At 43.8% G+C, this 27,246-nt stretch overlaps 1 protein-coding gene across 1 annotated transcript in view; it reads left to right on the top strand.

The window, feature by feature from the left end:
* Positions 1-17,540: 17,540 nt before the first annotated feature.
* PHACTR1 (phosphatase and actin regulator 1) overlaps positions 17,541-27,246 on the top strand; it is a 396,386-nt gene continuing 386,680 nt past the window's right edge. Inside the window, exon 1 of the mRNA XM_084850304.1 lies at positions 17,541-17,619. Within this exon, the coding sequence (XP_084706430.1) occupies positions 17,541-17,619 (79 nt within the window). The remainder of the gene's footprint in view (positions 17,620-27,246) is intronic.

Genomic DNA, 27,246 nt, shown 5'->3' with positions numbered 1-27,246 from the left:
AGTAACATCATATCATACAAACCCATAACAATAGAAACCCATACCAAGGCAGATAAAAGTATACTCTAGGTCAATCCTAGTTCTCCTAACTTTTCATGTTACGCTTCTCCTCTTGAATTTTAGAAATGTGCATAGGAAACATGTGTGCATCCATGTTCTGCATGTTGAAACAGTCAAGAGAGGGTGTGAAAGACATGGGTTGCAAAGACACCATGCAGCTTGAACTCCTAAAGGAGTGTCTCTGCTGTCAAGTAGACCATCAAAATGAATGGAACTTCAGTTGATCATGACTAACTTGTCCCCACTGATATGAAAGCTCTAAGTATGACTAAGTTTGGATTCAACCCCCTTCACTTGAGCAAATGGATGCAGAGCAATGGGTGAAGAATCTCTGGAAACTGTGTCTTGCAGTCTAGGGGTTGAGGCACACATGCATATGCATCACTTGATGGCGGCAGTGCTGAGTGATGACGTGCGCATGTGACTGTGCCATCGTATCACAGACAGAACTTTTAATTTTGCCTTACACCATCTCAAACACAGTGCTTCTCAGTGGTATCAGTCCCCACATTCAGCTGCTACTCAGCATCAAGCGTACGGTCAATAAGTACAAAGATATCAAGTGATGTGTATGCATGTGTGACCCAGCCCTTCAGCAATGGCAGCTGGTGCAAAATGACCTCATTGAAAAGCATTGGATTGAGATGACATATTGTCTGTGTTGCAGTCCTCAAGTGATGAACGGAATATAATAGGTTGGATCCAGGTTTAGTCATAGTCAGCGCAGACCTATTGAATCCTATGAGACATGAGCTAGTCATGACTAACCTAAGTCCCATGGATTCCAGTATGACTGAGGGCTTCTCTACATGAGGCTAAAATCCTGCACCCTTAATGGGGTTCAGCTTCTTACAATCGGCTCCATTATATTTGCTTCCCCCCTTTTTTCCAGGGGTTTCCTTTCTCTGCAAGTTCTATATGTTTCATTATACAACCACTAGATGATGTGGTGATATAGTGGGATTTGGGAAATACCCCAGCCATTGGATCATGATTTAAATTTATTACCACATTTTCCTCATCCTTAAAAAAGCCAGGATAAAAGTTTTAAAAGACAGGAGAGGCTCTGGAGGTTGATGACATCATGTAAAGGACTCACAAACTTCCATGAGTAACCAATCGCAAATGCATGATAAAAGCCTTGTGCAGAGAAGCAGTATGTCTAGATCCAGCACTACATGCACGCATAAACCAGACCTTTGGGAAGAGGGGGTGCCTTGCATAATGTTAAACCTTTTGCCCCAAACTTGGGATTTTTGAAGAGTTTACCTGAGTTCCAAAAGACAAAGACATATGAGTATCAAGAGCAGTAAGACCTTTATACCATTGAATGATAGGTGGTGGGTGTTTATCTTACCAAGCTTAAAGTATGAATCTCTTTGCAACTGTAAGGGCTCTCAAAGTCCACTTTTGCTGTCCGTCTGTTAATCTCCACATCACAGGAATATAATTTAAAAGTGCACGAACCTCTGCAGTTATCACAAATTTTTCAAGATCAAAATTTATGCAGGCAATGACTACCAACAAGAAAGAAGCCACCACAGAGCATGGCCACATCATATGCCTCAGCGAGGCATTGTCCACATAGGATATATGTGCACTTGTGATAGTCATCAATTTCATCTGGATGCTTCTTTAGATATATGGACTATATATATTTGAAATAGAAGTGTTAAATCTTCTTTTCTTTTTCTTACCTTTTTGTTAATGGTGTTGTGAATTATTATTGTGAATGGATATGCTTTTTTGCTATGTTATTTGTTTTGTTTGTGTTTTCTTCTTTCTTTCTTTCTTTCTTCCTTCCTTCCTTCCTTTCTTTCTTTTTCTTATAATTGAAAATAAAAAATAGGGGGGGAAAGACAAATCAGTATGACATCTCATTCTGATTTCTCCTCCGCCTCCCTACTTTCCAGGATCTCTCTCAAGCATATGAAATCTAAATCTAAACAGAAATATATTGTTTTATTTTACTTCTTGATTTGGTTCCCCTCCCCTCCCCTGTACAGTTCCGGGATTTCTAGAACCCTGTACAGTTCTGGAACAGAACTGAATCTGTTTTATGTTATGCTAGAACTTAAGCATTGTCTTTACAGATTAGTACAGATTGAATTTATCTTCAGTTACACCTGTAACAAGTCCTGTTTTTTTTCTGCACAACAAAATTGTTCAGAAAAAATTAGCACAACAAAAAGTGATTTTGAAATTGTTAAATAATAATAATAATAATAATAATGTGTCCAGTTTGTTTTGTGTCTTGTTTGTTTGCTGTTAAAGATGAATTACTATGTGTTATTGGCCTTCCTTCTGATTTATTGTCCATGGTATTCTTCTAGAAACTGCTCTTGTGTAATAGATTTGGGATTACTCCAAGGGTATGAGAATTTGAGGATTGCCACCTGTGGTATTTCATGTATTGATTGTATTCCAGCATGATGCCACTAATGCTGCAACCGCCTTCAAAATCCTAGTTGCCTTTAGAGATTACTTCCACTAATCATGTGTGGGAGGCTGCTAGAACTGTCTTCTTTTCAAAACATAGGCCAGATTGTGCTGATTTGGTACCTTTGCCTAAATCACACTAACTTTAACTCAGTGGCGCAAACGTATGGACACATACTTGGTAATAAGTGGGCATCATTTGCAAGTAAACATGCACAGGATGTGATGCCTACTGCAAAGGCTTAGTCCCTGAAATAGTGTGTTGTCCAATTCAAAATCCCATTAGCTATAAATGGTGTTTTTCAGCCACCTATCACTTCTTCTGATGTAACCACTGAGAAAGAGTTGATGTACTTTAGACTTATCAAGTCCGATCTTTAAGATTTGGGATAGGTTACATGACCATATAAAGAGGTTAACCACAGTTAACAAGGTACTGTGATAAAGGTTGATGGAGTCACTCCCAACTGATTAGCATACGGTTGGCTTGAAAAGTGCCAGTTCCAGGTTTATGAGGACCCTTGGGCAAGACACCCTCAATGACCCCCTTCCTCAGTGAGTCTCCCTTCTCACTGCTGGGAATATTGCAACCTTGTCTGCAAGTTACTGGAAGGGGGCCGTGTTGCAGTTAGTTCATGGGAATTTTGACCACAGCTAGCCTTAGGATCTCTATACCCTACAATGTGGTTTAAGTGATTTCTTCCTTTTGCTCCTCCCCTTCCTCCTCCCTCCGTCCCTCCCTCTCTGACTTTCACCACTGCATTACTTCTGTTTTGCTCCTCCCCTTCCTTCCACCTCTCTCTGGCTTCCACTTGTGTTTGCTCTGTCACTCCTGCCTATATAATAGAACACAAAAAGGACTAAGCAAACTCTTTTTGAAACTCTACACTGTGACTGCATTGTATATGCAAGAATACTTGTGAGTAATACTGTTTTCTTTGCTTCACTGAAGAAAGGTGTAGTCTCCTTTATTGTGCTAAGATAGGCAGTGTGGATGTGGGACTGGTAAACGCTCATTCTGTTTTGCCTTTTGTTTTTCTCTGCTAATTGCCTTTCTAACTTGAGGCATCATTACTAAATAAACCCATTGCTCAATGCCATTGTCGCCAGCTGCCATGGCTCCTCCTCCTCTTTCTCATGCATTGCTCCCACATGGTTGTTTGATAGGCAGAGAGCCAGTGAGTATGCAGGCAGAGACATCAACTGCTCCTTCTTCTCACCACTACTGTTGTCTGGGCCAGAGCGAGAGGCAGGTGAACAAGCAGGTTGCAATGGTGAAGAGGAGGAGCAAGTCCAGGGTTTCTTGTCAGTGGCCCCCTGCTGGAGTGAGTGCCCTTGGCAGGTGCCCAACCATGCCCACCCTTGACACCAGCTCTGACACCTGGCATTCACCATAGCTTGCAAGTCCTCCAGCCAAGGCTCTACCTGAAGCTTCCAACTTACACACTCACCAATTTATGTAGGTCTCTGGTGGCCTCTTGCCTATAAAAACCTCTGACCCACCCTGTGTGGCAAGAGACCCTCTCTGGGGAGTTTGTCTTGAGCATGAAGGGGCTAGGAAAGAGACACCATGGACACTTAATCAAACAGGGGGCTCAGCTGCGATGCTTGCCACTGGATCACTAGGAAAGGCTACACAAAAGTGGCCAGGCTCCAACCAAATGCAAGTTAAAATTAAAACCAAATTGCCTTAAATGCACACTGGAAACTGGGGACCGTTGAAACTCTAGGCTGGAGGCGGCACAGAGAACAAGTTTCCTTTTAAAAATGGGGCTTGTGTCCTCCCACAAGGGACCTGGACCTATCCAGCCAAACCGCTGTCAGCCTGGTGGGTAAAAGTCGCTAGGAAGAGATAGATAGCACCTCAGTATCCAGTACCCTTGCAGTGGCTCTCTATCTGGGCTTGTCCAAGACTAGATGGATGCTGGGCTTGCTTTCCTCCCCTAGGAGATCAGCCTAAAACCTCTCCTGCTTGAACGGAACAGAGGGAAGAGCCAACAGCCCAGGAGAGGGAGTCCGACCCTGTTGATTCTCCTGGACCTCTCAGTGGCTTTCGATACCATCGACCATGGTATCCTTCTGGATCAGTTGTTGTCTGGGTTGGGAGTTGGAGGCACTGCACTGCAGTGGTTCTGCTCCTACTTGGATGGCTGATTCCAGAAGGTGGTGCTGGGGGATTATTGCTCTGTGCCATGGCAATTGTGCCATGGGGTTCCACAGGGCTCTATTTTATCCCCCATGCTGTTTAACATCTACATGAAATCACTGGGGGAGGTTATCAGGAGGTGTGGGCTGAGGTGCCATCAATATGTGGATGACACCCAGCTCTACCTCTCTTTCTCATCAAACCCAGGTGAGGCAGTGGCTGTTCTGAATCAGGGCCTGGGCACAGTAATGGACTCGATGAGGGCCAATAAACTGAAGCTCAATCTAGACAAGACAGAGGTACTGCTAGTGGGTGGTTCATCTATTCAACCTGTTCTGGAGGGGGTTGCACTCCCCCTAAAGGATCAGGTTCGTAGTTTGGGGGTGCTCTTGGACCCAGAACTGTCACTTGAGGCACAGGTGAACTCAGTGGCACAGAGCACTTTTTATCAGCTTAGGCTGGTATACCAACTACGCCTTTATCTGTACAGAGATAGCCTAGCTACAGTTATCTTGTCTGGGTTACTGCAATGTGTTATATATGGGGCTGTCTTTGAAAATGGTCCGGAAACTTCAGCTAGTCCAAAATAGGGCAGCAAGACTGTTAACAGGGACTGGCCTGCGAGCTCATATTACGCCAGTACTTTTCCAGCTGCACTGGCTGCCAGTCCCTTTCCGGACCTGATTTAGAGTGCTGGTATTAATATTCAAAGCCCTTAACGGCTTGGGGCCAGGTTATCTGAAGGATCGCCTCCTCCCATATGTGGCTGCCCGGACCTTAAGATCATCCTCAGCAGTCTTTCTCCATGAGCCCCTGCCAAAGGAAGTGAGGCGGGTGGCTACTAGGAGGAGGGCCTTTTCTGCTGTGGCACCCCGGCTGTGGAATGAGCTCCCTAGTGAGGTTCGCCTGGCACCTACATTGTATTCCTTCCTACACCAGGTGAAGACCTTTTTATTTTCCTAGGCATATAAGCATTTTAGCTTTCTAGTCTTTTAGCTCTGCTTTAAATCTGTTTTAAATCTGTATTTTACATCACTGCATTGCTGCTAGGTTTTATTCTGGTTTTATTCTGGTTGTATTGTTATATTGTGGTTTTAATGCTTTTATATTTTATATTGTTTTACTGTGTGCTTTTTGGTTTTAATTTTTGTGAACTGCCCAGAGAGCTTCGGCTATTGGGTGGTATAGAAATGAAATAATAATAATAATAATAATACATAATACTAATAGAATCTGATAATGCCTGATCTAGCCTTGCTTACATGGCATACCTGCTCAGGATTATTCCCTTTGTCAGTGTATTCCTGCATCATCTGAGGTCAGAGGTAAAAGACACCAAGCTTACTGTTCTCTTGGCAACATGGGTCTGTTTGGTTCACTCTAATACCAAGTGATTCAATAACCAGACAATGTTTTTCATGTGTTGATTGTGCGGAACAGCTTGAGCTGACTGAGGCAAGGAAGGTCCCAAGCCAAATACACAGTCACTTCTAGGTACAGCTTTGTCATATCCTATGGAGAACTTGGATGGAGACAAGCACAGGATGGCTGGAAATCTATGGTCTGTACACATCTGCCCTTTGGATGTTACAGAGTAGCCACATCTAATGGCTGATGTGGGGGGAAATGGGATGGGACCCTGAAGGACCCTGCAGTACAAGTGCCACGAGGCCAAGCGGTAATCTGCCCCATGCTACTTTTTGGAAACTCTCCTGGAAGAAGAAGCAGAACCATCATATCATCATGCCACATGTTCAATGGTATTGATGGTTGCAGAGAGGTCCAGGAGAACGAACCGGATCGCATTCACCCTGTCCCTCTTCTGGCATAGGTCAGTCATCATGATGGCTGAGGCAGCTTCTCTGCCACTACCCAGGTCTGAACCCTGCCTGAAAAGCTCCAGATAATGAGTCCTATCCAACAGATCCTTGGTTTATCACTCTGCCTTCAGTAGAAGAGAGTGGGCCAATTCACACGACATATTGCGGCTCACCATGGGTGCCAATTTCCATATTCAACCCCCAACTGGGGGTTGTCGTGTTATGCAAACCCTGCCACCATGGGTTATGTGATGGTTAAACAACCCTCGCATAACCCTACAACAGGCCATGGGTTATGCGAGGGTGGAGAGCAGGCAGACAGCCTCACTTGAGGTGACAAGATACGTTGGGCTGGGCCTGTCTATTGCTGTGTATCCACTGGCAGCCATAGCTAGTTCTAAAATGAATTGAACACATCTGGCATCAATCAGCTGCTGGTTTTGGAATTTCCTTTGATTACATTTTCTGGATTCTGTATCCCAAGACTCCACAGCACAACTAGTGACCCACCAAATGGAGGGCAGTCCACCAGCTAGCTGTGGTGGACCACCATAGGGTTGACTGTGGTCCTGGTTTTGCTGTCTGACTCTGGCTGTAAAAGCAAAGGGCCGGAGGGTGGGGGGAAGCATCCGGCAGATGGGAGTTGTTATTCAAAACATCTGGAGGGTCACAAGTTGGCCACCCCTGCTCTACATGGCCAGTGCTCTGTGTTCAGCTTTGTGGTGGATCTCACGCCATGCGGGCCTGCTGTGTATGCTATTGTATTGGCCCCAGGAGCATAGCCAAGTCATTTGTAGTGTTAGAGGGGTCTAGAGATCCATAATGCTTGTTTAAGTTCATTATTGTTGCAATTCCCTTGCTAGTGAGCCTCTGAGCATGTGAAGATGATTCAAAGGGCTGATAGCGCTGCCTAGCACATTCCATACTGAGTGAGAGTGATATCAAGATCTGCCTGGGAAGCGAAGTTTGTTTATCTTAGGTGGCTGTGCTTGAGAACCAAACACTTCTAGCCTATGCTGGGAATGAACGCGAGGGGGGCTTGCTAGCGTTGTGCTGCCTCATTGCTGACATGTGTGGTATAAAACCCATTGGACCCAATGGCTCATGGTTCAGAGAAGCTGCCTGATCCAACCATTGGGTACGCCTCTTTGCTGTAAGGTACCCAATAAAGTATCCTTGTGAGTAAACCTTTGAATCTGCTTCATCACTATATTGGCACCTCTAACCTAAGAGTTCAGCGCCCACGGCCGAGGCAACACAGCTATATTCCACGTCTCTTTGAGACATGGTTTTATGATGCTGATACACCTCTGATGCATGTTCGGTTTAGCTGCAATCTCACAATAGCGTAGGTGGCATTGAGTGATTTTAGCATAAAAAGAAAAGCGTGGCGGGGGAGCACAGTAAATTTCTGTGTCTATAGAGAGAGCATTAAATGTTTCCATTAGTTGCCATAGGGATGGGCAGAAGTTCAGTTTAAATGACAGCTTCTTGATGCTTTAGGATATGTTAAAAATAAAGCACTGTGGCAGTTGTTGTTGTTGTTGTTGCTTTTGAAGACATTTTAAATGAAGGAAGGGGTAGCCACTGAAGGAATGTTCCTCTTACCAAGAACAAATTTACAGGCAGCAGTCTAAATCTAATGCACATGTGGAAGGATCTGTTTGTAGGAAATATGTATTTAATGAGGATTCTAAAACAATGTTGCAAATTGATGCAGAAGCAAAACAAAAGGAAGTAAAGGATGGAAAAATGAGAACTAGAGTAGAACCAAAACTGGCAGATTTATCCCTCCTTCTCAGGGGAAGGTAGTGGCTCCATTTTCAGTGGGATGGAGATTCCATTCTGGGTTTTAGTTACAATGAGTCAGAAGTCTAAAGGATCTATCCAAGGTGCTGAACCCTATCCCCAACTGGGTCCAGCACCTTGGATAGCCGCTTTAGACTTGTGGCTGGTTGTACCTAAAACCCAGAATGGAACCTCTGCCTCACTGAAATTGGAGCCATCAGCCTTCCCTGCTCCTTATCCACATCTATAGATCTGTCAATCCCTTATGCTGGAATCTGCTTTACTTCAGTTTATTGACCCATGTATAGTATCCTGACTTCAGTTTGTTTGTTTGTTTAATATTACCTTATGGAAATATAGTTTTCCTCCTGCTAAACTTGTGTGTGTGTGTGTGTGTGTGTGTGTGTGTGAGGGGGGGGAGGGAGGGAGACACAGAGAGAGAGAGAGACAGACAGACAGACAGACAGACAGACAGAGACAGAGAGACAGAGAGAGAGTACCTGTAATCATCACTTTATTCAGGTGATGATGTAACCTCTGGCAGAACTTCCTTCAGCCTGAGAGCCAGATTATATTTCGAAGAAGCTCTCAGGGGCTCTCTTCCAGTGGTTGGCGGGGCTGAATTGAAAAGTGGGTGGGGCCAAATGCAAAAGGGGTGGGGCCAAAACAACAGAAATGCCAGCCTATTGTAGCCTAAAGCTCTTACTGCCAGTCACTAAGACAGCAATCCCATGGCCCCTAGACTGAGTCTGGGGGGCCATAGGATACTTCAGATTCCTGGATCCAAGGTTGGAGAGAGCGCTCAGACCCATGAGACCAAGCTCCCTGCCCCCTCCCCCTCCCCCTCCCCTTGCAGCTGGCTCGGAGAGAACTGTGCCGGCTGCCTCTCCAAGCTCACAAAGGTGACCTTGGAAAAGACAGAAAGGGGGTGTTCCTGTGGGTGGGGAGGGACTGGAAAAGTGGGGATATGAACTATTCCCAGCCTCCCCCAGCCTTCTTCCCTCCTGCTCCCCAATGCCTCAGTTAGATGGGCAAATATAGGTAAAATGCAGAGCAGGGGGAAGCGTGGAGGCGAAGCTCGGTTCTGCCGCTCATCCTGTTCTGCATTGGATGGCTGTAAGCCTCCGAGTTCGGAGGCTTATGGCTATCCACATAGCCCTAAGACTTAGGAGAGGCATTTCAACTTTTTGGAATTGCGGGGAGGGGAAACCTGCACAAAAGCCAGGAAATCACCAAACAATTGATGGTTCGGGAAAATGGATCATGGGCTTTCGGGGAACCCCAGCAGACTGGATTAGGACCCCTGCTGGGCCGGATTTGGCCCCAAGGCTCAGCTTTATTGGTTTTGCTGCAGAAGACCAATATAGCTACTCTTCCAGAGGGGCACTCCAGATGTTGTAGGACTCCAACTGCCATAAGCTCAAGGTAGTATGGCCAATGGACAGGAATGATGGGAGCTATAGTCCAATAACATCTGGAGGGCTACAGGTTCTCCATCCCTGCACTATTCAGTTTCTACCACCGCCATCCCTACCCACACTCACAAACACTCTTTCATCACGACAGCTTTTGAAAACCAGACATGATACCGACCAACATTGACTTGGTCAAAAAAAAAAAAAAAGACTAGTTCCCTGCAGTTCTCTCACTGAACACGTGTGTCACATAAGCATTGCACTCACACACAGCCCAAATAACAACGTGTGAGCATGGCATTTTCAAGATGCAGCTTGTGATTTATTTTCTATCCTCTTAGCAGCAGAAATGTTGAAATGATGTAGAGGAAGCTGCAGCCTCACCATCCCTTCCCCTCCCACCAGGAATTCATAACAGGATCGTTTCAAAAGCTCAAGAAACAAATGACATCTCTCAGCACACAATCCAGGCCTAGGGCTATTGGATGCTGATGCTCTTGTTCATGTCAGTCACGAGGGCGGAAAGGAAGCTGACTGTACCATTTGTCAGTACCTTGCCCTTTGATGACTGGTGTTTTGACTTTTGAGCATCTCACAAAGGGCCACTCAATCGTTTTGTTTAGGGTGCAATCCTATGCATGTATAGACAGAAATAAGTCCTACAACTCCCAGCATGCCCCAGCCAGCCATGCTGGCTGGGGCATACTGGGTGTTGTAGGACTTATTTGTGGCTGGGGCATGCTGGGAATTGTAGGACTTATTTGTGACTGAGCCATGCTGGGAGTTGTAAGACTTATTTCTGTCTAAACATGCATAGGATTACACCCTTAGACGTTTAACCAGTTCAATATTGAATACTGTACAATGTGCAAATGAGAGAAATAAAAGAAGGTTGGGTCTTGGACCATAACTCTCGTTTCCCCATTAATTTTTAAAAGACTTGATTTCACAGGAAGAAAGCTATGGGGGTGGGGAAGAAATGTCCTGCACAATCTGATTTCAAAAACTTCAGATCAGCAAGAGAATCTCCATTCCCTGGAATGGGATCATGGCCTTCCTTAAAAAAAAAAATGCAGATAAAACTTAATTATAAAAGACAGAGTGCTGTGAGACTTCAAAGGCTAACTGATCTATGATCGCTTCTGCTTTTGCTGCCTGCTTCAAATGCATTGAATGGATGGAGATAGATCTACCATAGAAGGTGGTAGATGTGCACATTTGACAGGATTCCTCCCTTCTCCCCCCACCCTGCCCCATTTCTAGTTACTAGGCCCAAAGTTTCAAGCTGATTTATTTAGTAAATGTGTCAAAAGGTAAAGCAGTCTGTTAATCCTGAGTGGGTGTCATATTACTGACCATGTGTGTTTAGAATGGTCTCTGACAAACTAGTCTTCAAAACCCAACCGTTACCTTATTACTGACCTTATAGCCACCTCTGGGCTCAGAGGCAGCCTTCCTCTGAATACCATTTGATGGGGAACAATAACCGAAGAGGGCTAATGCCCTCATGTCCTGCTTGTGGGGAAACAGGATGATGAACTAGATAGGACTTTGGCCCAGATCAGCACAGCTCTACTCACATTATGTCCACAGTTTCCTTCCCCAATGGAAAGGATAATGTTCAGTGAAGTTGCGTAAAGCTCATCCGGAATTATGCTGCAGCTCAGAGGTCATTTGCTAGAGACAGGAACATAGCAGGCAAAAACTGCTGCTCTGTTGATCAGGTGAGAGCAGAAGGCCAAACTCCTAGTATTTATATCAGGCCAGGCCAATACAGCCACTCCATACCATCTGCCAGTCACAGGGGCTGATGCTGTACACACCTCTTCTGTGACATAGGGTGGCCATGTGTCCTGTTTTTCAGAGGACAGTTGTCTCTTTGAAGGGCTGCCAGAGGACCGTCCTCTATTTAAAGATATTTTCTCTTTGAAAGGGAGATGAATGCATGGTTCAATTCCAGTTTAAAGATAAAGAACCACAAGAACTGTTGTCCGCCCACAGTTAAGCAGCACCTTGGCAGCAGACTGAAAAGGCAGGCACACAGGTCACCTGGTTACCATTTTCTGCACTACAGTAAGATTTTCTTTATTTCTATTTAAATTATAAAATGGAATTTGTAATTTAAATAGAAATAAGACTATAAAATTTCTATTTAAATTTGCATCTATAGATATAAATTAGCATATTATATTTTATGCAAATTGGTGCCCTGTTTTATCAGCTTTTTTGGTGATGCATTTCCACTTTTTGGTGATTCATAAGTGGCTCTCCTAGATGGAAGAGGGTTCTGAGGCTGAGCACATACAGACCATAGTATGACCACCATGCAGACCACTTGGTTAGACTTCATCTTAGTTCAAGCCCTGGAGCCCCCGACAGTCTTATCCTTTGGTCATCCCTTGAATCGAGGTTTTGAGCTGCAGGGGGCCTCCTACAATTTTTTATTCAAGCTATCACCTGGATATGTCTGTGTGTTTTTAATGTATACTTTCTGAAATGTCTTACATGTGAAGGCATCAAACAGACACAGAACAAAGCTTTTGGCATTAGCCCTTTAAGCACAAGGTTAATAATTATGGCAGTCTATAGGCTATTTTTGACAGCTAAGTGGCTTAAAATTTGACTTTTCCCTCATTTCTTTTGAAACCATTCACTGTAATAATCACCTTGTCTACACGTTTCTTCAGCTACCCGTTAAGTTCTCCCTCCTCCTTTCTTTTGAGCTAATATTAGTGTTTGTCAGCAGCAAGATTTTCTTTTCTTTTCTTTCCAGGCTCTGAGTCATTTCAGCAACAGTTACATTCACAATGAAGAATCCAGCACTAGAAAGAGAGGTGGGAATAACCTGTTGCCAACATGTAAGTACATACTTTAAAGCCATAGAGCCACTCTCTTGTAAATGCCAGGCGTCCAATTATGACCTTTTTTTAAAGCCAAACAGCAGATGATTAAATTTAGCATTTGGGAGCTTGGATCTTTGTGTGTGTACACATCTTAATAAGAGAATTTCCCCGACGGAGACTTTTGCATGATGTGCAAGAAAATGAAATTAGTTAGATGGGCTTGATTTAAATATTAGTGGGATGGGCAGAGACTTGGGGTCAGCAAATGTTCCTCATTATACAGAACATCTCTTTATTTAGCTTTGATGCTCCCTACTTCCAGAATCTCCCTCCTCATAAAACAGAATAGGTATTTCTGATTTCAGGACTTCATTGCATGGAAATCTATAGAATACTTGCAAGTTCTCTGTAGAATTTAATAGCTAAGTGGCAGACAAGTACAACATGAGTCTCTCCATGCTGGGAATAACTGTACCTATTTAATTTGGCTGGTGCAGATGGGTGAGAATTTCATTTCAGTTCATTTTTCATATGAATTTACCAAAATTCACAAGTTTCTTCATATACAGAATGGGAAGAACTTGAGATTTTACCATTTTGAAAGTGGGAGAAAGTAAAACTGACAGATGCGTCCATCCCTACCGTGGGGTAGGCAACCTTGGCTTAATTTCAAAAGCCATCTACAAGCAATCAGTTCAGACCTCTGGCAGAGTAATCTGTGCCTCCCTGGGAAGCCTGCTAGGTGGGGCCAAAGAGGAAGGGTGAGCAGGAGAGAGAGAGAGAGAGAGAGAGAGAGAGAGAAGGGGTGGCAGGAAGAGAGAGAAATAGGGGTGGCAGAAAGAGAGAGAGAAAGCGGTGGTTCTGCCCACCACCAATATGCAGCCCCCAACAGATTGCCTCTGAGACCATGCTGCCTATGACAGAGAAAAAGGTTCTCTACCCTTGCTCTAACCACTGCACTATGTTAGTTCTCCCAGTCTCTCCACCCTTGTTCCGGCAAACCTGGGCCTCTTTGCTCACTTTTTTTGATGGGGAAAGAGCTCATGAAAGATATGCTATTTAAAAAGCAGGTGTTTTGTAGTGGACTGTGTTTCCAATATAGTGCTTTATCCTTCAAGTAGCAGCATATGCCCCCCTGCATGATTTCTGCCACTGGCTGATGCTGTCATTCTATGCTAGGTCAACTCATCTCTACATGCAGGTCTATTATTTCAAAGGGCAAAAGTACCAAAAAATCACCAACTTCTGGGGCACATTTATTGTGATGTCATATTTTGTGGAATGTTCACTAACATTCTAACTGCTTGGGACGGCGGGGGGAAGGAGGGGAGCTGTCAGAAATACAACGTTGACAAAAGCAGAAATCCTCTGCCAATGGAATTTCAGCAATCTAACTGTGTGCAACACTGCAGCCAAACAGAGCAGCATCCATGAAGGAAGGGACAAATCAGTTTGGCTGGGGCATCACTTAGGATCCAGAAAAAAGACAGTAATCCACAGAAAAAAAAATTAAAAGGTGAGGAGTTTGGTGCCTGGGAAACCAAATGGTGAAAAAGCCAACTAGGTAGGACAGCCCAGAGGCTGAAGAAAAGCAAAAGTAGGAGAGTAGGTAGCAGACTGAGAAGCGGAAATGTAATGTAATGTTGGCTGTAGGAAAAAGCGGCCTGAGAGAAAGTGAAACAGAGGAAGCAGGGAATTGCAAGAAGTGGCCGAGGAGAAAAGACTCTCACAGGACCTAACAAGAGGAAAGGCTGGGTGAAAAGCAAGGAAACGTTGGGTGCTGAGGGCTGGTAGCTAGGGGGCCAGTGAAGCCGTTAGGGTTAGAGTATGTTCTGACCTTTGCATACTGAGTTGAGGTTCCCTGCCCAAATGGGGCCTTGCATGTGTACATTGCCACCTCCAGGTTTTTAAGGGCCCTTGGGAAAGACACCCCCAATGGAACCCCTCCCTCAGTGAGTCTCCCTTCACACTGCCATCATCACCAGCTGCTGTTCCTCTCATCATCACTGCTATCGCTTGCTTGTCAGACAGAGAGCCAGGGAGCAAACAGGCAGTGGCATCTCTGCTCCTCCTTTGCACCACCACCATTGTCTAGGCTAGAGTGAGGGTCAGGTGAACAAGCCAGTTGCAATGATGAAGAGGAGAAGCAACTCCAGGGGCCTCTTGTCAGTGTGCCCCTACTGGGGTGCAGGCCCTCAGCGGGTGCCCAACCATGCCTGCCCTTGCTGCCCGCCCTGCATGTGTAGATTCTGATAGTAGAAGATCAGCAGAACAGTTCGACTTGGTTTGGATTCCCCCCACCCTCCTAATTTATGCTTTGCTGGAGCAATTGTGTTGCCATGCACTTCCAAAGGAAGGGGAAGAAAAATCAGAAACTGCATGAGAGAGAGAAAGAGAGAGAGCGCGCGCACACCACTCTGCATTTCATTCTAGAAAATAACTACCAATTATAATTACTCACCATGTTTTCTGGCTCAGAAGGGAAATGGGGTTGTTTCAAATCCACCCAGCACATTTTGTCATGATTAGAAAACACTCCACACCTTTTACAGAGCAGTGGTGGAGTCATATGAATAATTTTTAATGCAACTGAAATTGAGGAGGTAGCAGGAAGGGAGCAGATAAGCCAGTAAAAGAAAGCTTCTCTCCCCACCACACACAATTTTCTTAAATTAGCAGACAAATGTGTTTTGAAAAAGGGGCTCCTCTCATACCTGTGCAAAAAGGTTCCAAATTCACCATTATATAGAGCAAGCTTGTTACTTTTCTCTCTCCAACTCTTTATTTTAAGATCGAAGTGAGAATTAGAAGTGACTGGCTAGCATTTAGAGGCTTAAAACAAAGCAAAACACTGCTTCGCTTTATTTCATGGTATACAATAGGATACAAAGAGGGCTGTGATCTTGGTAAGTACCTTTCTCCTTTAAACAGAGGTGTTTGTGTGTGTGTTTTAAAATCTGTATATATTGCTCCTAATCTTTATCCAAATGCATCTATTAGAAAAGCTTTATGATCTGCATTTTACCTTGCAGAGATTATTTGTAAATATACTGTGCCTGTTCTTAATATCCATCTTTCCCAATTCAAGATGAATATTTTGCATTGTGAGAGGCTTAACCTTTGTGCTTACTGGGCATTGCTGGAACATTTAGTGCATAGTTTTCTGTATGGTATTACCAGAGAGAGAGAGAGAGAGAGAGAATTCCTAAACCAACCAACACTAGATCTTGATAAGAACAGAGTTGGTCACCGAAGCATTTCATTGCATTATTCATCGCTTTGCATTTTACTGTAAGATAACTTTATAGCCTCATTACCCTTGTGCTATATAGTCAAGGGATGGAGGGTAAAAGTAAATGAATAGGCAAGATAAAGTGGTATAGGTTAATAATTGAAGCATGATTTTTTTTTAGCAATTCTGAACTTGGGCAAAGGCAAAAAAGATCAGGAATAGAAGTGGGGGGAACCACATTCATAGAACAATTTAATATCTTTTTTTCCCACTTGGGAAAGTTTGATTATGACAGTGAGCTGGTGGTCTGCTCATCTTGAAGAGAGGGTGAGTGGGTGTAGAGAAGAGGGTAGTGTCACCTTCTGTTGCTTAGTAACATTTCCTGGCTGTTCTGGTATCAGATAAAAGAAGTCCAGTCAATGTTATACATTATTCATCCGAGTTCCAATAAAACAATCCAAATAATTTGCTTACACTGAGGGACATTTAGCCAGATCCAAAGAAGCCTTGCTGGAAACAACGGGACTTTTCACCGCTGGCAGGCAACTTTCAATATATATATTTGCAGTAAGTATTTATTCAGTGTTCTGTGGATGCTGCAGAGAACCACCCTGAAGAATTGTAGAAGTTTACTCGTTGTGACAAGCTTGTCAGTATCGAAATGGCTGTCTCATGCTAAGTGACCAAATGGAATTAGGTATATAATGCTATGGGAAAAGGGGACACTTTCAAAGAATCCTGAAAGAAATGCTAAGAAAGGGGAACTATTCTTTTAAAATCATGCATAATAGTAGTGTTGAAGTGTTCTGAATCATCCAGTAGAATCCAGGTTCGTTTTTCATGTTTGGTGAATGCAGGATTCTAAATATATAGCGTAAGTGTTTGCAAAGGGAAGGAAACTTGAGAATCTGTGAAAGGTAAGTCAGATCCGAGATCACTGATAACGAACATGTCAAATGTATACTGTAGCCTTCCCCAACCTGGTCCCCTCTAGATCTTTTGGACTACAGCACTCAGAATTCCTGACCACTGGCAATGCTCGCTGGGGCTAATGGGAGTTGAAGTCCAAAATATCTGAAGGGCATCAGGTCAGGTTAGGCTGGTATACTGCATGAGCAGCATTGCATGCCGACATCTGCTTTTACCACTCCTGCACTGTATAGGAGTTCAGAAGAAAGCTAGAATCAAAAGCTTACATGAAGAAATGTTGACAATATGTGAATGATATAACCACATTCTCCAATGTTTTAAAAGCTAGCAATGCGAAGTCATGGTAACCCTCACTGCTGCCATAATTTTTTTTTACTTGAAAAATTATGGACTGACTCATCCCTAGCACAAAATAAATCTAATACTACCAGAACCAGGAGTAAAGAATGCTTCATACAACTGTAATTTAATAGCATTTGTATTGGCGTATAGCCTAGGGACTGCCAGGTTGTTTAGAATTCAACCATGAAAAGCATAATATAAACACAAGAGAAAGGTAGGATGCAACAGGTGATTACAAAGGTGTGTGCTGTCAGATAAACAAAATGGCAGAAATCAAAATGTTTGTGCTAGATAAATAGATAATATGACAGTTAATATTGGAAAAATGCTGTAATGAAAAAAGAACTGGGAATTACTAAACGAATTAGGTACAAGATCCTCACCCCCAATTCAGATGGCTTAAATATTGCACATGCACTTTTAACCTATTTAATATATAATTTTCCCCCCACCCCTCTTTTTCTCAGGAAGTTGACTACATTACCTTGGGAAACAAAAAGAAATTGGCAACAAAAGTGCTCCAGGATGGATAGCCCTTTCAAGATGGACTACCTGTTAGATGTTGATTCTGCTTACCGGCTGTTTTACAGTCAAGGAGCGCAAGGTAATGTAATTTAAGATCGTGATTGATTGATTGATTGATTGATTGATTTAAAGAGTGTTATGTACAGAAGGTAAAGGCACTGTTGCCCCCTGGTGGAAGAGGCATGAGGGAAAATAAAAGTGCTTTTATTCAGTATGAGCTGAGACCTGCAGAAGTAAATAGTATGGCTGTTTGGTGTCCCTTAGTTATAAAAAGCAATGTTTTCCACCTGTTGCAATGGCTTATGTAGGTAAAGGAAAATTCTAGAAGCTGGATGCTCAGCCAGCTATAGGTCAGCAGGCTAGGTAATGGCTTTCCAAAATAGAATGGCAGCCCTCAATCGGGCAGAAGCAGGAGAAGGATGCAAAATGGCGGAATCCAAGTGGAAGGCAACCAATGGACGGAAATTTACAGCCACATTGGCTCCTGGCATCGCTGCTCATGTACGGCACATCCCTTTCCCTTCAACCCACCACTAACCATAAAAAATAATAATAATGGTAATAGACCTCAGGGCAAACGCATCCGGGGATACAATAACATAAGGACTTGAATGAGATAACAAATGGGCTGTGTATAACAAAGTGGTATCATTTTATTGATTTTTGTTGCCTTAATGAACATTTATATTGAAAAGGAGATACTTGGCCCAAGAACCAACAAATATTATATGACCGTGGCTTCAGTCTTCAACACACTTGTTGGGGACTAAAAGCTAAACTATACATGATGTTATTTAGTCATTAGTTTTATAACCTGCCTGCCCTTCAAAGAGTTTGAGTTAGCATATATTCTCACACACTCAGACACCATTTTAGCCTTACAACACAACTGTGTGAGGTAGGTTAGGCTGCAAGATGAGGAGTGGCCAAAGGTCATCCAGTGAGCTTTATGGTTGGATGGCTATGCTCCCTGGGAATGATGGGAGTTGCAGTGCAACACATCTGGAGGGCACCAGGTTGGGAAAGGCTGCTTTAACTGCTGTCTCACATTTAGTCTCTCTGGGATCAGAAGCAGCCATGGGGAAGAGGAGAATTCAATCAGAGCCGCAGCGCTGGTGGAACAGAATGTTGTGTGTGTGACCCTTTTTTCCCTCCTGCACCATTTCCCTGCCTTTAATTGCCCCTGGAACTGCTGTTTGCCTTATCAGGGAAAACATACAGCCACCCATAGGTTTATGCTCCTCATCCTCTAGCACTGTGGCTGCAATCTGTTCCACATACAGAGAGACTGAGAGACAAAGCTGCTTTTAACCTTTCTTTTTTAAAATGGGAGGTCTGATCATACGTAGCTCTCCCAGTGTCACCTGATGTCAGCCCTAAATCCCATTGCTTCAAAGGAACTAGGGAAAAGATTTTGGCAGGGAAACCTGAAAATGTCTTTGGTGTGTATTCAGAAACCTGCTGTCAGGGTCTCTTTGTAGAAAGGGAAGGGGTCTCTTTGGGAGACATGAGCCTTTCAAGAATTGGAGGACTCCCAGGCTTCCAGGGAAAAGACATTGTTGTAGGTGGGGCCTTGTACATAAATCAGCCTTCCCCAAGCTGGCACCCTTCAGATGTGCTGGACTACAGCTCCCATCATCCACAGACAGTATGACTGGGGATGATGGAAGTTATAGTCCAACACATCTGGAAAGCCCCAGATTGGGGAAGCCTGGCATCGATCTTCCAGTTACTGCTGTGCTCCCACAGATAGGCACATTGGCTCCTGGCGTCACTGCTCATGTACGGCACATCCCTTTCCCTTCAACCCACCACTAACCATAAAAAATAATAATAATGGTAATGGACCTCAGGGCAAATGCATCCGGGGATACAATAACATCAGGACTTGAATGAGATAACAAATGGACTGTGTATAACAAAGTGGTATTATTTTATTGATGGTTTTTTGCCTTAATGAACGTTTATATTGAAAAGGAGATCAGATTACACAGGAAAAAAACATCCTATTGTATGTTGACGTCTTCTCAGCACAATTGCTGGAAATGAAGTGGTTGCAACGTAAGATGCGAGGGGTGGAGAGGAAAGGCTTTGCTTCAAGAATTCATGGCTCCAGCTCCACAGTGTTGCCAAAACCACTGGGCCCTTCAACAAATGCTTACAGCCCAATCCCATGCGTGGATATTGGAATTAAAGGCCAAACTACAAATTACACCAGATACATACTGTAGGACTGGGACCATGGTGAGGGGGGCAGAGTTTTAGAAAACCTTTTCGCTGCGCTGTAATCCTGACAAAAATTGTGCCATGATCCTTACAAATAGAACTCCCTATTGAACTCAGCAGAACTTACTTCTGAGAAAACACACTTAGGATTCTACTGTCCATCCTTACTTCGTGCTGGCTTCCCTATTCCCCACCCCACACACACACACACAATATAGCCACACTATCCACTATAATTGCCATAATTGGTAAGAACTTCTATAAGCCTGTGCAAGAGACGAAAGCGGTGGGACTGGCAATAACAGAATAGTGTCCAGCTTTGAATTGGTCAGATTATTGCCCTCTGTTCTTTGTGCATGCTTCCATGTGCTCCAGAGGAAGTTGCACATAGATTAATTCAAAATCTTATATGTTCCTCTTCCATCTGTGGCTATTGGAAGCAGCGAGATGAATATCCCCTATCACCTGCTCAGAGTTTGGGTGGAGATCAAGGGAACATTTTACGGAGGTGTTATTTATTTTGCTAACTTAATTCTATGTGAATATAATGTTTTATATTAGTATGTTGTTACCGATTTTGTAATAAAGCCAAATTTCACAGAAATAATGGTAATGTGGGGCTATCTTTTTCAGCTTGAATAATCTGCAGATCTTACACTTACTGATTCTATATAGACTCCCCTGCATGGTTAAAAAGAAGTTGTGTGGCAAGTAAAAGTTCCCACGCAAACAGATTGATTCTGAGCGTGTTGCATGAACTATTGCCGTATTTACTCCACACCATACAAATCATGACAAGGTGACTTTTCTCCGGAGCATCTACTGCTCTTATCCAGCTGAAAGAAAAGGCATGAGCTGACCAATACTTCCTCAACTCTTTGCTGACTATCTCAGTCACAACGTTCTAGAATTATCTCTTCTGTATATGATCACATCACACCTTGAATGTCCAATGGTTCCAACAGAGTCCCCTGGCATAAGCCATTTATGTTATGATTATGCCAGCTAATGAATAGTATGGAGTAGATACAAAATTGCTCTAATGCAAGGCTAGGCAATCTGGTACCCTCCAGATGTTTTGAACTAAAACTCCCATAACACCTTCCCATTGGCCATGCTACATGGAGGTGATAGGAGTCCAAAACATCTGCAGTGCACCAAGCTGCCTAGCCCTGCTCTCATATGGCTCCAGCTTTCAGGAGTGATTGCACAACACCTAATAATATCCAAAGGGCTGGAAAAATGAGAAGATAATGATTGCATTAGTACTGTATTGGGTATCGTCTGGATCTATACTATGTCAAATGGTAGAGTCCTCTGCTGGAAGAGTAGACTGTACCACTGCAGGTGGAGGGATCAAACTTCTGGATGTTCCTCCTATGTGTAACAACAAACAAGCCCATTGTTGCAAGTATAAAATTAACATAGTGAGGAGATAGCTGGACTAGAAACATTCTCCCTGCTATGCTAATTATCGACTTGAGGGGAGTTTTTGTCATTGTTGTTTTACATGCAGGCATATTTTAAAATGGCAACCGTCACCTGTAGTCTGAAGAGGTACAATCTACTTTACCACCTCATCCTGTTGCATGTGTAAATCCACCATAATCTCTCTCTCTCTCTCTCTCTCTCAAATCATCGATATTTATAGACTGCTTCTTATTGAACAAATCCCAAAGCAGTTTACAAAGGAATACAAAAAATTAAAAAAAAAACTAATTAGAGGTTGGCTCAAAGATAGCACATGGGGGAAAGCCAAAGTAAGCAGATACATTTTTAGTCAATATTAATATTACAAATGCCCATTTTTGTTGGCAAAATGCTGAACCAAAATCTGAGTTTAATTTATCATTGCCATGTTTGAAATTCATAGTCAGTCCTGAAGTTGGTAGAGGGCCAGGCTATCTTAACGGAAAAATATTTCAGTGGAACTTGATTCAAATTAAGTAGATGCAAGTCTGATTTCACTGACTTTCCCCTGGTGTAGTTCTTCCGTTCCACCTCTCTTTGCACCAGCAGGTGGCATTGTGAATGAAACTGATTACATCTTCAGCTTCTTGACATGTTTGAATTTTCACAATGCCCGCTGATGATTCATTAACTGATTTTTTTTTTAAGAAGACATTGCATTCTCTCAGTATTAAAACAGTTTGAGGATGCTGACAAATGCCTAAATCAGAACAAGGGTCACTCCCACATCCTGTCAGGGATCTATGTGAATCCCTCTGTGCAGAACTACCTTTAGGTTTTGAGAGGCCATTAGGCAATGGACAATCAGTGGGTCCCTAATGAATATTGATAGGTGAAAGAGGGGATCTAATGATTAGAGGGACTTATATATTGTTTTACATTCACACAAGTTTTATACATGGCTCAGGTTGACAGCTTCTGTCAGGTGCTACACTAATCCTTGAAAGGAAAAATGGCAATCTAAAGCCACCTGCCAGCACACAGAAGACCCAGCAGCACTTGAAGGCTAAACTTAGTGTCAGCAGAATTAAAGTCCAATTTGAGGCTTTGAAATACTCCTGTCCAGTGGTGTCATGGAGCAGGGGTGCCATTGTCATCTGCCACCCACTTCAGAATTCCCTGTTCCATCTGAGCTTAGCTATAACCATCACAGTAGCATTTTTAGGGGACTGGAGGGGCTGCTGTGGGAAGGAGGAAGTCCACTTCTCTCAGCACAGTTGATCCAGTGTAAATCTGGATGCAACCCATCAACTCAGAAGAAAGGCCTGTTGAGTTCAGTGGGACTTCATCTATGGTGGCCATGTACCCTACTTCACAAATCCTCTACTGGAAGGTGTCCTCTGTTTGTAGGGCTGTGCAGTCCAAGTCTGGTTTAAAGATAAAGAACCTGAATAAGGGAGAGCAGGAGGCTTGAAGCTGCCCATCCACAGATAATACCTGGACAGCAGACTGAACAGGCAGCCACGCAGGTCACCTGGTCACAGTCTACCACCACTATGGAGAGAAGTATTTATTTCTTTTTAAATTATAGTAATTACTTCTAAATTTGCAGCTATCCATATAAATCAGCATATGCAATTTTTATGCAAATGCACATCTTCTTGTGTCCTCTGTTTTGGTGATGTGGAAGTGGCCGACCTCTTACTCCTATGTTAAGTGGGTATAGGATTGCAGCCTTCAACACCACCCATTGAACTCAGTGGGGCTTACATGCATAGTATTGCACTGTCATTCACCCTTATGTAGAAAACATAAATAAGAGAAGGAAGAGCTCTGAGAAGAAAATGATAGCAAATCACAGCGCAAATGCAGATAATTACTTAATGAACTTAGAGGACTGGGGGTGGGGGGAATCCTCTCAATTTTTGTGAACCGCCCAGAGCGCGTCGGATATTAGGTGGTATAGAAATAAATAAATAAATAAATAAATAAATATCATTGATATTTCAATTAAAATTAGTTCATAGGTGTTTTCCAGAGAATAGCTTGTTCAAAATACACTTCAAGAAATCTGCTTCCTCCATCCCCCCCCCCACCCCAAAACTCTGAAAGATTTTGAAACACAAAGATCTACACTTTCTTTTTGGGTGTTGCCAGGTGGCTGGAGTTTCTTTCAAGTACAAACATCAAATATAGATTCTTCTCAATACTCTCAAAGCCAAAGAGCTCAAAGTTGGGGGTTTATTTGTTTGTAGACACACAAGTCAACATAAAGTAAGCAAAAGCACCTTAGGCCAGAACTCCTACCAAGAAGTCACAGAGAGGTGCTGTGACCTATGTTCTTGAAGGACATATTTTCTTGGGCCTGAAATCACAAGGGCAGATGCTTTATCATTCTAGTGATGAATGATTGCCATTACCCATGCTTGAAAAAAAAAAAATGAAAACAGACTTTTGCAAAAACGCAGAGTTTCCTGGTGGTACAGCTAAGTATGGGACTTCGTCAAAGAGCAGGACATAAATTCTTCAGATAAATTATATTTTGGAGAAATGTACTTACGTGAGCCATATTTTGGGGAATATACTTAGGATACAATCCCGTGGCTGCTAGACAGCGTCTAGTGCCCATAGGATTTTTCAGTTTCTGGGAACCATGCTCAGAGCAAGAGTTCCAAGCTCGGTTCCCAGGAACCCGACTCCCCGCTCCCTCCCCCACCGCTTCATAGGTGGCGCGGTTCATCCCCAGTTCTGCACTTGTAAGAGCAGTGCGGAGCGGGTGGAAAGGGGGCGTTTCCAGGGGCGGGGAGGGGAGGAGAGTGCGGAAGCTCCGTTACGATGCTTCCTATGCACTGTCCAGCCTCCCCCCACCCCTGCACCGACACGGCCTGGCTAGATAGCCCAAAATCAGCCACCTAGTCGCAAAGGCAGGGCAGCTGGAGCGGGGAGGAGAGGACCCCCTCTGTGCTTCACCCACCCTGCATTGGATAGTCTATCCCCATAGGATTGTGCCCTTAGGGATTTTGTAGTGATGAAGTCTCTGGCAAACTGCCAGATTATCATCGGGGATGAAGAAGGGTCTATGGCTTCCACTGGTTTGGCAGCTCTGAGAGGTAGGATACCACAAAGGTCAAGGGAAGGAGGAGCTGAGGCCAGAGAAAGCAGCAAGCCAAAGCAAGCATAGCGAGAGACTAGGAAACCAGAAGAGGAAGAACAAAGGGGAAGAATTTAGGGGAGGAGCTGTAGTTCAGTGGTAGAGCACATGCTTTGCATGCAGAAGGTCACAAGTTCAGTCCTGGGCATCTCCAGGTAGGAACTTGAAACCCTGGAGAGCCGCTGCCAGTCAGTGTCAACAATACTGGGCTAGATGGACTCTGACTCAGTATAAGGCAGCTTCCTATGTTCCTGTGAAGGGAAGATGAGAGATCCAGGAGAAGGAGAGAGGAGAAGGAATGAGATCAGGCAGAGCGGAGGGATGCACAAGACCAGGAGCTGCAGAGGAAAGGAAGCACACAAGTTTATTTTAAATAATAACCAACTGAATACTTTGCAATAGGTCTTTAGCTTAGAACAGGGGTAGGCAACTTGGTGCTCTCCAGATGTTTTGCACTACAACTCCCATAATCCCTGATCATTGGCTATATTGTCTGGGCTTATGGGAGTTGTAGTCCAACACATCTGGAGGGGGCACCAGGTTGCCTACCTCTGGTCTAGAAGTGTTGCTCTGTCAGCACCTTTTCCAGGGTGCTCGCGCTCTCTTCATGGCACGTTGTTGTCACAATTTCTAGCTGTATACATGGAGGAAGAGGGTGGATGGTGCTGCCTTTTGAACAAAAGGTCAAAGTAGCTGGTCTTTTGTTCTAGTCCAGCCTTCCCTCAACCTGGTGCCCTCCAAGTGATTTGGACTACCACTCTCAGAATTTCTGGCCATTGGCCATGCTGGTTAGGACAGATGGGAGTTGAAGGCCAGCACATCTGTAGGGGACACCACACTGAGGATGACTGTTTTACTCTAATATCTTTGGTTTTTTAGCCTATCCTATTTTTTAAAAAATTAGGTGTAAGTATAGCACCTACACATATACATGTATAAGCATTACATCCTTAATGCATCAAATTGCTTGTGGCTGTTTGACTAACTAAAACAGCCTTCCATATCCTGGTGGCCCAAGATGTTTAGGCCCATAACTCCCATCATCCCCAACCACCCTGACCAATGGCCATGCTGACTGGGGGTGATGGTAGTTGTAGTCCAACCCATCTGGAGGGTTGGAAAGGCTGGACTGAAATCTCTGTTTATGATTTTAACATGTGAAGTTTCATGATAGCTGCAGTAAATGTTGCCCCAGTGTATTTCTGCATCCAGTAAATGCCCATGTTATATTAATTCTGAAGTGTTTTGTTCTTGCAGATTGGTTTAGAAGTCTGCAAGCTTGTACATTCATTATGTTTCCCTTCTCCATTGCTGCACCAAGATGTAATCGCTATACTTAACTTCTCTGTGTAGCTGAAAGCTTATGGCATATGAAATGAGCGCAATTGTACGGTATATCTCTAAGCCAGGGGTGGGCAACTTATGTGGCCCTCCAGATGTTTTTGGCCTACAACTCCCGTCAGTCTTAGTCAGCATAGCCAATGGTGAGGGATCATGCGAGTTGTCGGCCTAAACATCTGGAGGGCTACAAGTTGCCCAGCCCTGCTCTATACAGTGGCTTGCAGTGGCCATTCACTAATGGCTATGCAAGAATTTATTGGGGGTAATAGTGACCTACTTCTGGCATTATCTGGAAACTATCCAAATTATGGCTTCCCAAGGGAGATAGCCCCCTTCATGGATCACTGCCTTGTTGTGGCGAAGGGGCTTGCGTAACTCAGTGAAGCCATAAGCTATGCCGTGCAGGGCCACCCAAGACGGACAGGTCATGGCAGAGAGTTCTGACAAAATGTGGTCCACTGGAGAAGGAAATGGCAAGCCACTCCAGTATTCCTGCCAAGAAAACCCCATGGAACGTATCACAAGGATAAAAGATATGATGCCGGAAGATGAGCCCCTCAGGTCGGAAGGTGTCCAATATACTACTGGGGAAGAGCAGAGGGTATTTCCAAGTAGCGCCAGAAAGAGTGAAGCGGCTGGGCCAAAGCCGAAAGGACACTCAGCTGTGGATGTGTCTGGTGGTGAAAAGAAAGTCCGATGCTGTAAAGAACGATATTGTTTAGGAACCTGGAATGTCAGATCAATGAATCAAGGTAAGCTGGAGGTGGTCAAACATGAGATGGCAAGATTGAACATCGACATCTTGGGAATCAGTGAACTAAAATGGACAAGCATGGGCGAATTTAATTCAGGTGACCATCATATCTACTACTGTGGGCAAGAATCCCTGAGAAGAAATGGAGTAGCACTCATAGTCAACAAAAGGGTGGGAAAAGCAGTACTGGGGTACAATCTTAAAAATGATAGAATGATCTCAGTACGAATCCAAGGCAAACTATTCAACATCACAGTAATTCAAGCCTATGCCCCAACCACTTATGCCGAAGAAGCTGAGGTTGATGGGTTCTATGAAGACCTACAACACCTTCTAGAACTAACACCAAAAAAAGATGTCCTCTTCATCATAGGGGATTGGAATGCCAAAGTAGGAAGTCAAGAAATCACCAGGATAATAGGCAAGCATGGCCTTGGTGTACAAAATGAAGCAGGACAAAGGCTCATAGAGTTTTGCCAAGAGAACACACTGATCATAGCAAACACTCTTTTCCAACAGCACAAGAGACGACTCTACACATGGACATCACCAGATGGTCAATATCGAAATCAGATTGATTATGTCCTTTGCAGCCAAAGATGGAGAAGCTCTATACAGTCAGTAAAAACAAGACCTGGAGCTGACTGTGGCTCAGATCATGAGCTGCTTCTTGCAAAATTTCAGCTGAAATTGAAGAACATAGGGAAAACCACTAAACCATTCCGGTATGACCGAAATCATATCCCTTATGAATATACAGTGGAGGTGAGGAATAGATTTCAGGGATTAGACCTGATAGACAGAGTGCCTGAGGAACTATGGTC

This window comes from Heloderma suspectum, chromosome 4 (genome assembly GCF_057233095.1).
Source record: "Heloderma suspectum isolate Gila_16-S chromosome 4, 16-S_ref, whole genome shotgun sequence".
Lineage (NCBI taxonomy): Eukaryota > Metazoa > Chordata > Lepidosauria > Squamata > Helodermatidae > Heloderma > Heloderma suspectum.
The sequence above is the reverse complement of the archived record's forward strand: the minus strand, read 5'-3'. Positions and strand labels throughout refer to the sequence as shown.